The following is a 14,133-nucleotide window of genomic DNA, read 5'->3' as shown; positions in this document are numbered from 1 at the left end:
TGAATTGATTTCCGGGTATGTGTGTGTCATTTAGTTTCACTTCTCTTACACACTGAGCATCACATACCTCTGAGGTAAACATTGTTTCAACAAAGAGGTTACGTCAGTGGAAAACGGGAGAGGAGAAGTGGCTAAACAGATAACTTTACAGCCACTGATTGGTTAACTCGTCAGAAGGATCATTTAACACCAGAGGGCGGTTAATATTGGTAACACTTTGTAGTAAGGTTGCATTTGTCAACAGAAGGTGACTATTACATTTTGTTGAGCTAACGGTAACCATTTATAGGCATGGTTCACTCAATAATAAAATAAAATAATACAGATTGGCTCCAAATATTCCAAAACTACTTTTTTGTTGTTGAACACAAAATAAATAATTTTTTTACAAATTTTAGACATCTGTCACCGTACGTTTACATCGAAAGCGGTGAGAACGTCAAAGTAACCGGAAGTCATTCATTTTCAATGAGAGCCGGTGATGATAAGCGGCGAGGAGCAGTGGGTCGCATCTTCGCCCGTGTGGGTGTCGAGTAGAGTTGAAATCAAGTAAACTTTATGGTAATTAGATATGACGCGGTTCGACGGCAAGCAATCAGAATGAAGAAGTCCACCGCTTGAGGGGAGTTCAGAGAACACTGTCCTGTGAACTTTAGTTCTGACCACAGTTGTTCCCAAGGGTTTGATGATTGCGGTCGCCAGATTTTCAATTATTCATGATGTTTTCTTACAGGAACATACATTAAATAAGTTGCTGGCGAGTTATGATGTGCATTAATGTTATGTATCTTTAAAAAAGCAGGAATCTCATGCGACAGTACTAAACAGTATTGCTGCTTCAGGATATTTCAGACATATGGACACATTGGATAATGTGAAGCTAAGCCACACCACATGCAACTTGATCTTCCATTCTTAAATAAATTTCATTAGAAGTGTGCGACATTTTCACGCTAGAAAGCATGTTTTATGCAGGAATGCAACTGATATGCTGCAACAGCTCCTTTAAATACGAGATCAATGTAGCGAGTTTTGACACTCTCGCCGCTGGAGCTGAAGGCAGACAGGCCAGAGTGACATTGGACGCTCCGCCGCTTTTGGTGTGAATGCACAGCTAGGTTGACCTCTTTGATACTCTGTAAAAGTGCTTGTTTCCTCACAATTTCTTTGTTGTCCCAACACAAATCAATTAAATTAAGTTAATAGTTTTTACACATTTAAGTGGATTGAAAACAGCAATTAAATTACCCCCAATAACGCAATAATTGTGTTGTTTTAACCCATTTTAAATAAGTAGTTTGAACAAGCAGAAAAAGTAATTTTTTGGGTGTAGAAAAGACTAATATCATGAAAGTGAATGTTTACAGGTTTTCAGCCATTTCATGATTGTATTCCTTCTTTTCAACAGAAGAAAATCAAACAGGTTTGTGACAATTATGAGGATCAATCAATCAAACTTTATTTATTTAGCACCTTATTACAACCAGGAGGCGGCCCAAAGTGCTTCACTAAAATATTAACATTAAAACACAAAATTATAAGAACACAAATGTCAATAAAACAGCATTTTGTACTAGCGAATATCAAAATCAAGTCTAAATAAATAGGTTTTGAGTTTAGCTTTAAATAGTGCCACATCTGTAATGATACAAAGTTCTTAGGGCAAGGTGTTCCATAGTCTTTGACCTGCTACTCCTAATGAACGATCACCCCATTGTTTGTACCTAGATCTGTGGACCTCCAGCAACAACTGACCTGAAGATCGTAGGGCCCTGATCGGTTTATGAACCTTTAAAATGTCACATAAATAGGAAGGTGCAACACCATTAACTGCATTAAAAACAAACAGAAGTAGTTTAAAATCAATTCTGAACCTAACGGGGAGCCAGTGAAGAGAGTAAAGAAGAGGCGGAATGTGCTCACGTTTGCGACTATTTGTCAGTATGCGAGCAGCAGCATTTTGCACTAGTTGATGGGGTAGATGGAGTAGGGTTTGGTTAATTCCAACATAAAGTGCATTGCAATAGTCCAGACGAGAGCTGATAAAAGCATAAATGTTTTTTTTTTTCTAGGTCACGCTGGCTCAGAAATGGCTTGACTTTGGCAAGAAGGCGAACCTGGAAAAAGCTAGCCTTGATCACTGAATTTACCTGTTTATCAAATTTTAAACTACTGTCCAAATTCACTCCCAAATTTTTAACTACATGTCTAAAATGTGAAGAAAATTTGAGGATTACTCATTAGGTTAGAATTGCCAAACACAATACATTCTGTTTTGTCTTCGTTCAGAGAAAGAAAGTTCTGTGACAGCCAACGTTTGATGTCAACTAAACATCCGTGCAGAGATTTTAGTGTATCTGAAGAGTCTGAAGCAGAAGGGAAAAAGATTTGAACGTCGTCAGGAGGAGTAAATAATGACAGAATTAACAGTTTTGGGTGAACTATCACTTTAAAAATCTCACCATCCCTCACGTGGGACATCTTTTCACAACTTACGTCAGCCTTTTCTTGTCTTAACCTGATTTTAACACACTGTATACATTATCATATGTTGGCTTGTCACATTGTTGTTATCTATTTTTTTTGTTGTACGATGTATTGCACCAAAATATATTGCCATACTGTCATTTTAAAACTATTTTATTCCACTTTTTATACATCATTATGACCTTATTATGACAATATAATATCACAATGCAAGCACACTCTTCCAAAGAACACATACTATTTTATTCTTATGAATATTTCATTTAATTAAAGTCATTTTAACAGTTTAATAACGAGGCATTGGAATCGTAATGTGAAAATGTATTTCCTTCTGTTAACAAAACAACAAAAAAGTGCAAGGTAAAAAAAGTAACAGAGTTACTGCTACCAGATCTATTTTCAGTTGTCAGACACCCACATTAAAATATACTATAGTCATTTATACTACAGTGTTTTTTTTAACCATACTGACACTGACACATCCAATAGAGATAGAGACGTTGTGCATGGCTTTTATGTATGGGCGATATGTAATGCATCAACAGAAATGATTGAGGTCATGTCCATGTGTTGTGCGATAAGTTGATATAGTCATTATTGTGACAGGCCTTATCATATGCATACAATGCTCAGCATATATATGTACACCCCTCACAAATCTATTGTAATTCATATTTTGAATAGGAAGCTATACAATATTATATTTGTGCAAATACATTAGTCTGTACTGCAGCCAAATCTGGAGCTTATCTAATGAAATCCCTTACGATAACAGTCCAAAAACTATTACACCCAAATTTACAAATTTTAAAAGAGGAAAAATCAAGAGAAGCAAAAAAAAAAAAAGTTACAATTTAGATGAAATTTTGTAGGTTGTAATATATATATATATATATATATATATATATATATATATATATATATATATATATATATATATATATATATATATATATATATATATAAATTACAACCTACAAAATTTCATCTAAACTTGACCTTTTTTCTGCTTCTCTTGATTTTTCCTATTTTAAAAATTGTATTCAATATTTTTTTATAACATATAAATGATTGCGGTCATGTATATATATATATATATATATATATATATATATATATATATATATATATATATATATATATATATATAGCTTGAATTAAATTGTATTATTTTTCAATTTTTACCTATTTTTGGTGGCAAAAATATTATTTTAATGAATATATAATTGTGTAATACATCTGTTTTGTTTAAGTGCACCAAAATACATTGCCTATTCACTAAGAAATGAATAAAAAGATTAAATTTCAAAATGGGCTGTACTCAGTTATGCTGAACTTAAAAGGTGAGGTGACAGTAGAATGGTGAAACTAACTTACTAATGATTTTGCTTTTGAATACATTTAAAATATAAATTATTCCCATGATGGCAAAGCTGAATTCTCAAATTCATTAATTCAGTTTTAAGTGTCATATGATCCTTCATTCATCATTTTAAAGGCCCCAAAATACCTCAAGCAATATTCATCCCTAAAAAAAGCTGGTTCCAGAAGTTGGACACAGCTTGCCAAAGCAAACATTACAAATAAAGTTCAAAAAGTCACCACCTTGGTCTGTGGCGAAGTGGTTGACTCAGACTCCACCTTCTTTGACTTGAAGATCTTCACCAGTTAATTTAATCTGTTGATGAGGGCAGACATGCATGAGTAAAAACATGACCACAGAACTTCAGTGGTTGACCGAAATAGGATTTTAAATGTCTGATGAAAATATTGAGAAATCAATTTGGATTATTTAAGGCTGAAATAGTACATGTAGTTACATCAAACGAGAGACATACAGAGATAAGTGTTAGTAAAATAGTGTCTGGTGTGTATGAAGAGGAAATACTGTCCTACAGGTGGCTTGTTAAGCCCGCTCACCTAGTTATTTATAATTTAGTCAATTAATTGTTGCTTAAACCCTGTGACCCAGTTTGACTGTATGTTCATGCTGAGATCACACTTGAAAGTGTCACGTCACCATGTTAAATTGATGCCACCGTATGAATGAAGATCATCATATGTTCTCATCTTTTCTTGTACGTTAGACATTCCAGCAGATCTTCATTCTCACTTGTGTTGGCATTTGCTCAATTGCTGTTTTATGGGGTTATTTTTGGAGTGTGTGAATGTCACCCTTGACACACTCGCAGTGTGTGTGTGTATGCGTGTATTGGTGCAGATGAGTGGGAGTCTTTAGCAAGTGGGACACAACATTTCTCTGGTTCGTAGACATCTCAGTTGCCATGGAGATGGATGGAGAGGGTTTGGGTATCGGCACTGATTTCCTGGTTTGACTCCAGATACAAGATATCCTCAGTATTGATTCATTTGGGAATATTTCAGTTGATTTGAGTTAATCTCTACATGATGATAACTGGGGCAGCTCAGTGGCGCAGTGGGTAGGACAGCAAAAAGGTTGCTGGTTTGAGCCCCGGCTGGGTCAGTTGGCATTTCTGCTTGTGTGGGTTTCCTCCTTGTACTCTGGTTTCTTAGCTTAGTTGTCTGTGGTGTATGTGTGTGAATGAGTGTGTATGGATGTTTCCCAGTGATGGGATGCTGCAGGAAGGGAATCCTCTGTTTAAAAACATATGCTGGATAGGTTCATTCTGCTGTGGCGACCCCAGATTGATAATTATAATTAGGAGTACAGAATAAAACAACATTAATTTATACCATTTTTACCATTAAATAAATAATATTTAGATTTTTTTTATATCTGTCGTAAAGCATGCAGTCAATGAAAACAGTTAAATACACTCCACTTATTAAAATTGTTTTGGAAATGCAACCAATGAAATTAGCCAGCAATAGGCCACTGTCTGAGCTGGTGTATTTCCATACAGCGATCTGATTGGCTGATGCTTCCGTTGGCGCTTTAAAAGTTGAGCAAATCCCAACTTCTGCAGCGAGCAATGTTTCTGAAGTGGCGCCGACGGATCCACAATGCAGTTAGGCAACGCCTGACATCACCTATTCAAAGTGAATGGGAAGCGTAAAAGCTGATGCCCTGAGTAAATGTTGCGTGAGTTTACTCGCTTCATTCGCGCGTCAAAGTCCGCTTTATTTGTGCGTCAAAGTGTGCTTCATTCGCCCTACAAAGTCTGCTTCATTCGCGCGTCAAATTTGCTTCATTCCCGCAACAAATTCACTGAGCAACAGACGCAGATTCGCATGATGGGCAGGGTTTCTGTCTGCCCGGTGCTTTATTGCTAAATGGCTAATATGGATTTTTTTGAGAAAATAACTGTTTATTTGCTTTATGAACGCTAAAAAACAGCATTGATTCGTTGGGAGCAGTGTCTTGAGTCCACTAGATCATTTCAGAGGTGCACCCAGTTCTGTAATAAACTCCTCCAGAAACTTAACCTGGATGATGAAAGCATTCAGCGGTGCTTCTGACTGAGCTGAGCCCAGTTTGATGAACAGTTGTCGGTGTGTGCAGGAGGATTTTCCCTGGGACACCAACAAGCACGCTCCTTATTGGTTAACGCTGCGCAAATGTCCGCTGAAGTTTAGATTTTCCAACTTGAGCGGTTCTCGCATCAAACGCGCAGAACGCTCAATTCGCGCCACGCCATTTGCACAATTCGCATCATTCGCGCCATGTCATTCGCACGAATTGTGCTGCAGGATGTCTATTCACGCCTTTGCATTGACTTAACATGTAAATCACTCGCGCTTGACGCTTGTTCTGCATCTGGTGTGAACACAGCATTAGAGCAAGGTTATATACCTTTTGAAGCTTTTTAGTCCATCTCCAGGTCTGACATCTGCATTTTAATCTATCTTGGCAAAAATAATTGAATCGGAATGGACCATTGGCATCTCATTTAATAATTTTATTTATTTATTTTTTTTGAAAGCTTGACTCTTCTTTATCTTGTACTAAGACAAATGGAAAATGAAAAGTTGCTATTTTCTAAGTCGATATGTCTAGGAACTATGCAGGCAGGCACAATGATATTACAAAGCACATGAAAATAGTCCCTAGCTAGGTAACAGTGCTGCGCCTGTTGCACGTGTGGAAAGGCAGCAAAGTCCCTTGATTATTATGCCAGAATTTGATTATAGTTTCTAGCCATTTTGGCCTAGAAAATAGCAACTTTTCATTTTCTGTTGTAGTACATGATAGAACTACAGAAGTTATAAGTTTGAAAAAGGAAAATTGTTGAATCCTTTTTTTTTTAGCAGAAGTTGTTAATCTGCTGTGGTGCTCCCCTATATATTTTCCCCAGGGAAATAGTGAATAATTTCTGGAAAAATGACTTCAGATTTCAGACAGAAACAAACAAAAAGGTCTGTATTATGCATATGAGGGAAATATTCTGGATATAAGCGAGAGGGGTATTGGAATATTTATGAATTAGACAATTTGTAGAATGTCATTCATATAAATATTTAACACTTTTCAAAAGAATGCCTGCTGCCTCTAATCCAAACCATTATTGATGGTCAAAATGGATAACTTTAACCATTATAAGTGTACATTGTAAATATTAAGGCTGAATTTCACAGAATTTAGATCTTTGATCTTTGTGCAGTGTCATCGGTCTGAATCTACTGAGTCAGCGACATCTGCAGATTGAGAGACATTTTACAACTAATGATTAACGAGAATCTACTTAGAAAAATAAATCTTGTCATTTTAAAACTCAATGTCAGAATCATTAATATTTTTGCCCAGCCCTAACTTATTAATAATATTGCAGTTTTCTGCCTGAATCTAAGGTGGAGGAGGAGAGAGTATGTAATGAGCTGAAGCCCAACATCCGATTCTGTTCTTTAACAAGGAGACAACAATCTACTGACAGATCTGATTTAAAGAATCTGTACTTTGTGGATTGTGTTGGTGTAAGGGTGTTGGAAATGTTCAAGACAAGCTGACTCTGTGCAGTTAACCTTTAACAAAGTAAACAGGGACTTTGTACCTTGGATTCTAAAGAAGCTAATCCAAGTAGCCTCAACCATTAATATCAGACCAGATCCCACATACACACATGACCTCATTCTTAAAAATGAAGGTTCTATATTCGCATTAATGAGCCTATGAAGAACACTGCTCAACATTCTTTATAATTTAAATGGACACTATTTTAGGACAGGAAATACATGTTTTGTTTTGTTTTTTTTCTACTGTCAGGGTTTCCACAGGTCGTGGAATTTCTGGAATCTCATAGCATTTTTGTTCCAGACACTAAAGTCAGGGTATTCTATCCTATTTGTCTAAATTATGGAATATCAGGAGTTTTTGTTTGTTGTTTTGAATTTGACTTCTCATTTAACAAAATGTAATTTGTCATTTCACATGTTTTGCCTGTTGTTATGGTTAGGTTTTCCTTCAGTACCAGTTCATTTATTTTCAAAGTCTTCCAGAATGCTGTTTGTGGTTGTTTTTTGTCTGAGCAGTTCTCAACACAGTAGCTGCTTATTTCTCTCTTCATTATAGGTTATTATATGAAATTCAGCTTTTTTTTGTCAGCGAATGTCAGAGAAAAATTTGAGAACTTGACATGTGGCTTCGAGTGGGAACTCTGTTCACTGAAAAGTTCTTTGGGGAACAGTGTTGCCAGATATAGCTGACTTTTTCAAGCCAAAATCTCTCTAAACCTGCCAAAACACACAAAAAACAGCCATAATATTAATTAGATTAATATTTTATTTAACCTAATTTAACCCTTCTGTCATAACTTTTAACCATACAGCAACCAACACCAGTCACAGAACCACAACATATCCAGGTTTCATCGAAACATTGCCCCCTGTCACCCATAAACTGCACGTAATGTTAAAATATGTTTCACTTTCGAAATGGGGTATAAATTCGTCCTATTCGAAGTTTTGTGAGTGAAACTGCAGGGGCTGCGTCCTGTGCGTGTACAAAGGGGAGTCGGATTTGTCCGGGGAGTCAGAATTAGATACAACTTTCCTTCATCTCCTCTTGTGAGTGAGCCCATGCGGTTTGCACTAAGCGCTGGTCAGTACTGACTGAATGGAGTAGGAGCACACAGTCAAGTTTTGTTGAATAAGTTGCAAATAAAAGTTGCGCTTCAAAACCTCTCAAATTTATGCCAATTTTTACCCGCAGATTCAAAACCGCCCAATCTGGCAACACTGTTGGGGAACCAAAAAAGTTCTTCTATAGCAGGGGTCACCAATCCTAGTCCTGGAGGGCCGGTGTCCCTGCAGGGTTTAGCTCCAACTTGCTTCAACACACCTGCCTGGATTTTTCAAGTATACCCAGTAAGACCTTAATTAGCTTGTTCAGGTGTGTTTGATTAGGGTTGGAGCTAAAATCTGCAGGACACCGGCCCTCCAGGAACAAGTTTGGTGACCACTGTTCTATAGCATCATTGCAGACTTAAATTTCTGGAACCTTTGTTTTTAAGAGTGCTGGGACACAAATTTCACCATTCATTTATTCATTTTCCTTTGGCTTAGTCTTTTTATTCATCAGGGGTCGCCACAGCTGAATGAACCGCCAACTTATCCAGCATATGTTTTACACAGAGGATGCCCTTCCTTCCTGCAACCCAGTACTGGGAAACATACACTATGGCCAATTTAGTTTATCTATAGCGCATTTCTTTGTACTGTGGCGGAATCCGGAGCACCCGAAGGAAACCAACATGAACATGGGGAGAACTCCACACAGAAATGCCAACAGACCCAGCCGGGGCTCAAACCAGCAACCTTCTTGCTGTGAGGCGACAATGCTAACCACAATTCTATTAATAATTATATATATTTATAATAGGAATTAAGTATATTTATATTAGAATAAGTTGATGAATTTCTTCCATTGCAAATACAGCAGGGTTCTGCTTTTATTGAAAGAGGTAATACGTTGTAAATGTTTCCATGAGTTCTTTAAATCTGTTCCTAATGTGCTAGATGAAGACACTAACAAGATCACACTTTAGCAGAGCACTTATTTCTCTGGTTTATTACCCCTCACAGCTCTGAGAGAAAGTATAGTCTGTCTTAAAACCTCTCTACATCATGCTGAGGATTATATTTCACGTGCTATGTTTGCGTTGTAAGCAATATAATCGACTTTCATCTGAAGTCACCTGCTGAAGTAATCCTCCCATGCGCCAAATATGCACTTTCTTTTTTGCCGCTTTGGTGGGAACACATCTGCCAAGAGCGGTAATGTAAAATGCATAAGCTTAAAGGGAGAGTTCACCCCAAACTGAAAATGCTGTCATCGTTTACTTACTCTTCACTTGTGCCAAACCTATTAGACTTTCTTTCTGCTATTGAACACAAAAGCAGATCTTCTAAAGAAAGACTTCCATATTATTTGTTTTTACTACTATAGAGGTGAGTGATTTTACAGGTGTTCAGCTTTTTTCCAAATTATTTTCTTTAGTGTTCAGTAGAACAAAGACATTTATAAAGTTTTGGTGTCACTTGAGGGACAGTAAATAGTGAGTTTCATTTTTGGGTAATTTATCCTTTTAAGGTATATTTTCCTGCAGCTTTTCCTGTTAATGTGTCCCAAGTTGTGCCTAATTTACAATTTAAAAATTGTGTTAGCCATTTTTATATCATTTTTCAGTTGAGATGTAAAAAATTGTCAAATCATTTACTCATAAATATTTTGGCCACCCTTAGTAACATGAGCAATGTTGCCAGATTGGGTGGTTTTGGATTTGATTGTGCGGGTAAAAAATGGCATAGGCAGGTTCATTCAGTTAGTAGTAGACCAGTGCATAGTGCAAACTGCATGGACCCACATGCAAGATGAGGTGAAAGAACGCTGTATTGAAATCTGACTCCCCGGACAAATCTGACTCCCCATTCGTGTGCACGCGCATCACACAGCGCCTGCAATTCAAGAGTTCACACTTAGATATTGCTTGACAACTGTTAGCAGGTTTGGCATGCTGTCCCGGGAACCCTGAGCTCGGAGATAGTTGAGCCCAGGGCTCCCGCCAGGTCCATAGAGCATGTGAGGGGAGTACGAGATCAGGTGGTTCTCGGGAGCTCCCCTTTTGTAAAGGAGGAAAGGAGGAGAAAGGGGTGGATGGGGGGTTTCTTCGGAAAACGAAGATAAGGGAGTAAATCTAGCTAGGCTACTTATAGTGAGTTAGGATAGATCTGATTGGCTAACTAATGAATGTAGATGGGATGCCAGCTGCAGTCAATTATATCAGGTGCTCCTCTCGAAATTAGTTTGAAAAACTTCACTTGAACTCATAGTGGTTAATCATGAAACTTTTATCGAACATTTTGTTCCACAACTGACAGCAAGAACAAACATAGAAGCGTTGTCTGATTGACAAGCATGACCTAATTATGTTCAAAATAATGTAAAATGCCAAATTGGATGAATTTATGCCCCATTTTGAAAGTAAACATTACTTATTCCTTTTACCTTGCGGTGTAAAAGCTGAACAAAGTTTCCATCACCTTTTCCTATCTGTTCTGGCACAGTTTGTGTTACCAGGGATATGACACTTACAACAGAGTTCGGATCCACATTCAGGTTGATTAAGGCAGTCAGGCACGCAGTGGTCAACACGGGTGCAAACAGATGTGTAAAGGCAATCAAGAATCGTAGTACAATAACAGGCGAGAGGTCGGAAGGCAGGCGGCAGACAGGGACAAAAAGTAGTGATGTGACGTTGTGCCCTGAGGCTTAGAAACTTGTATCAAAAAAACAATACATCTCGCAGTGAAGCAGTGTACCGGAGCTTGATTCGTTTTGCCATTATTGTTGCTTGCATCAGCGTGTGTTACCGTCACAATAGATTTCTATCGTAATACACCATAACTTATTGTCAAGAGCATGTTAAATCTTAGAGACTTTGCTAGCAAGCGGTGTTGTGATCACGTGGGCTTTGCACGCTGGCTCTGGACGCTGCTGGATAGAATAGTTGTAATGGAGTTTAGAGAGTATCAGACTGCTTATATCGGAGGTTTTTAACGCAGTCCGATATAGTTTTTTGGACTGATATCGGACAAATTTCCGATATCAATATCGGATCGGGACATCCCTAGTAAGAGTAGGCACATAGATGGAGTTATAAACAGCTAGCTTCGTTCTGGTGGAGATTTCTCTCTCTGGCTCTGTTTAAAGCATGATATAGTCTGCCAGATGTGGCGACCCTCATGTTGAGATCCTTATTGGATTCCCATCCTCACTTAACACTGTTCCGAGGTATTTGAACTTTCCACTTGCTTCAAGACAATGTCGTCCAGCTTTATTGGGTGTTGGACATGATTTTTTGCTTATGACTGTATTCTCGGTAGTATAGTCTCGAAGGTAAAACATACTCTAATAGGTAGTGTAATCTACACAACAATAAGTGCAGTGTGATGGTGAGAAGGGCGCAGTGTTTCGATGTGATCCAGTTATGTTGTAATTTTACTATTGTGGTTATGTGACTGTTGGTGTTGTTGATGGCTGTATTGTTAAAAAGGTATGACAGTTAAAGTAAATATGTTAATTTCTGATTTAATTAAATAAAAAAGTAATCTGATATTTTAGATGTTTGTGTGTTTGGGTGGGTTTTGCACAGCTTTTGGGCTGGAAAAAGTCAGATACCTCTGGCAACACTGAACATCAGAAAAATGAATGTGAAGTTGATTCATTTGCAGCAGTTAACACTGAAGGAAAAGACTATCAAGTACAGATTTCCTGAGCATTTTAGCGGCATTGTTTCATCTATGGGGTGTCTTAAAAATATATTTGTTTTTGATTTAAAAAAAAAATTATTGAGGGATCCATGAAGAAACATTAACATAAAAAAATGTGCTTTATAGTGGAAAAAGGTGCTTTTGATGCATCACGATACACGTTTTTTGACAAATTATGGCTTGCTATCATTCTCAGTGTGAGTGATGACATTAAGTAGCTTGTGAACTGTTGTGAACTGGCTGTCTCCTAAAAAAAAGATCTCAAAAAGAAGCTAAAAGAAAATCTAAATAGACATCTCCTTATAGTTTCATCTACAGTATACCACCAAAAGTGTCTCTCATCCATTTTGCCTTGTTTAAAAGCTGTGTTCTGAGGAGCTTACTTCTATAGTCCATCATGGAGGGTCATGCTTGTTTTTCTATTGGGATCATGTCATAAAGCATCCCAAAATTATTGCGTCCTGACACCCATTGTGAATCAACACAAAGCCTTACATCAAATGGATCTAACCCACTGGATACTAGTTGGAATTTCCTACTACCATATCCAGTCTGGTAACGTGTGTTTTTATTTTAAGGAAGCACCTATGTTGCTCTGCAGAACTTCAACAGTAGAATAGTATATGTTCACCAACAGGAGAATATTTGGTTCCATTTTATATTAGATGGCCTTAACCAATATGCACTGAAATTAAACATTTTTTTTACAAAGCACGTATTGTGTAAAAATATGTTATTACTTATGATTGATTTAATATCTGCATGTAGATGCATCTGTAATTAATTTCTTGGCCATTAATTACACCTTAACCCACCCTTAAACCTACCCATACCACCAAACCTGTTGCAAACCTTACCCGTATCCCATCTCAGGAGCACCAAAAAGTGTTCTTCAATACATTGTGAACAAAGCAAGTACATAGTATTTATTTTTTGATCTAAGCACATAGTAATTAGGACCTTCTAATATGAAGTGGACCAAATATTTGAGATGCTTTCAGTGTGTCGATACTGTATTTTTTACTGCATCTGCCAACATTGTGTCCTCAATCAGAAGAGCACTAGCAGTACTGAGGACATGGGTTCCATGACCAACTCACAAAGGATTATACTTTGAATTCAATACTGCTTTGCCAAATGCATAAAATACATTTTGCACTTAAAAATGATCCCTAGACATAGAAATTCAAGAGTGCTGTCAAGAAATTTCATTGTATTTCATTCTTTTTGGTAGTAGTTGGAGAAAATGTTGCTAGATCCTCAATCTTACAGATTCTTCACACATTAATCTCGAGTATGATTGGTGGAACACAGGAATTTATTGCCAATGCTTTCCCAGTTGTCGTTTTATTGGCTGTTTGCAGCTTCAGTCTCCAACCCATCTTTTTTTATCTGGTTGTAGGAGATAAAGATGGCAGTAAAGTGACCACAGTGGTGGCGACTCCTGGACAGGGACCTGACCGGCCGCAGGAGGTCAGCTACACTGACACCAAGGTCATCGGTAACGGCTCTTTTGGCGTGGTCTATCAGGCCAAACTCTGTGACTCAGGAGAACTGGTGGCCATTAAGAAGGTTCTTCAGGACAAGCGATTTAAGGTAAGACCGAGACAGTCATTCCCTCTTGCTCCCTTGAAAGTGTGTAATGCTTTATAGCAAACTGTAAGAGCTCATTTTTTACTATAGGCAGCTTTCCAGTGTGCTCATATTTTACTTGCGGACATTCAAGAGACTGAATAAATTGAGAATATTTTTTCATGACAATCATTTTTTTTTTGATTGAATGGACATCACATTAGGGTTGTGCCATTAATCAATATTTAAATTCGATTTTGGCCTCCAGTGATTAAAAACAAAATCAGGATAAAGAGATTATTGTGTCATGTCTCACCCTCTTTGTTGCAGTCTGCAAAACTCATTTTCAAATCAGTGAAATCATGACTTTAGGGACATGTAAAGTCA

At 37.5% G+C, this 14,133-nt stretch overlaps 1 protein-coding gene across 2 annotated transcripts in view; it reads left to right on the top strand.

The window, feature by feature from the left end:
• Positions 1 to 14,133, top strand: part of gsk3ba (glycogen synthase kinase 3 beta, genome duplicate a) — a 91,837-nt gene that overhangs the window by 27,194 nt on the left and 50,510 nt on the right. For both annotated transcript variants that reach the window (XM_009304494.5, NM_131381.1), the window contains 1 exon segment: positions 13,577 to 13,770. In XM_009304494.5, the coding sequence (XP_009302769.1) occupies positions 13,577 to 13,770 (194 nt within the window).

The sequence above is a fragment of the Danio rerio genome, chromosome 9 (assembly GCF_049306965.1).
Source record: "Danio rerio strain Tuebingen ecotype United States chromosome 9, GRCz12tu, whole genome shotgun sequence".
Taxonomy (NCBI): Eukaryota; Metazoa; Chordata; class Actinopteri; order Cypriniformes; family Danionidae; genus Danio; species Danio rerio.
The sequence above is the reverse complement of the archived record's forward strand: the minus strand, read 5'-3'. Positions and strand labels throughout refer to the sequence as shown.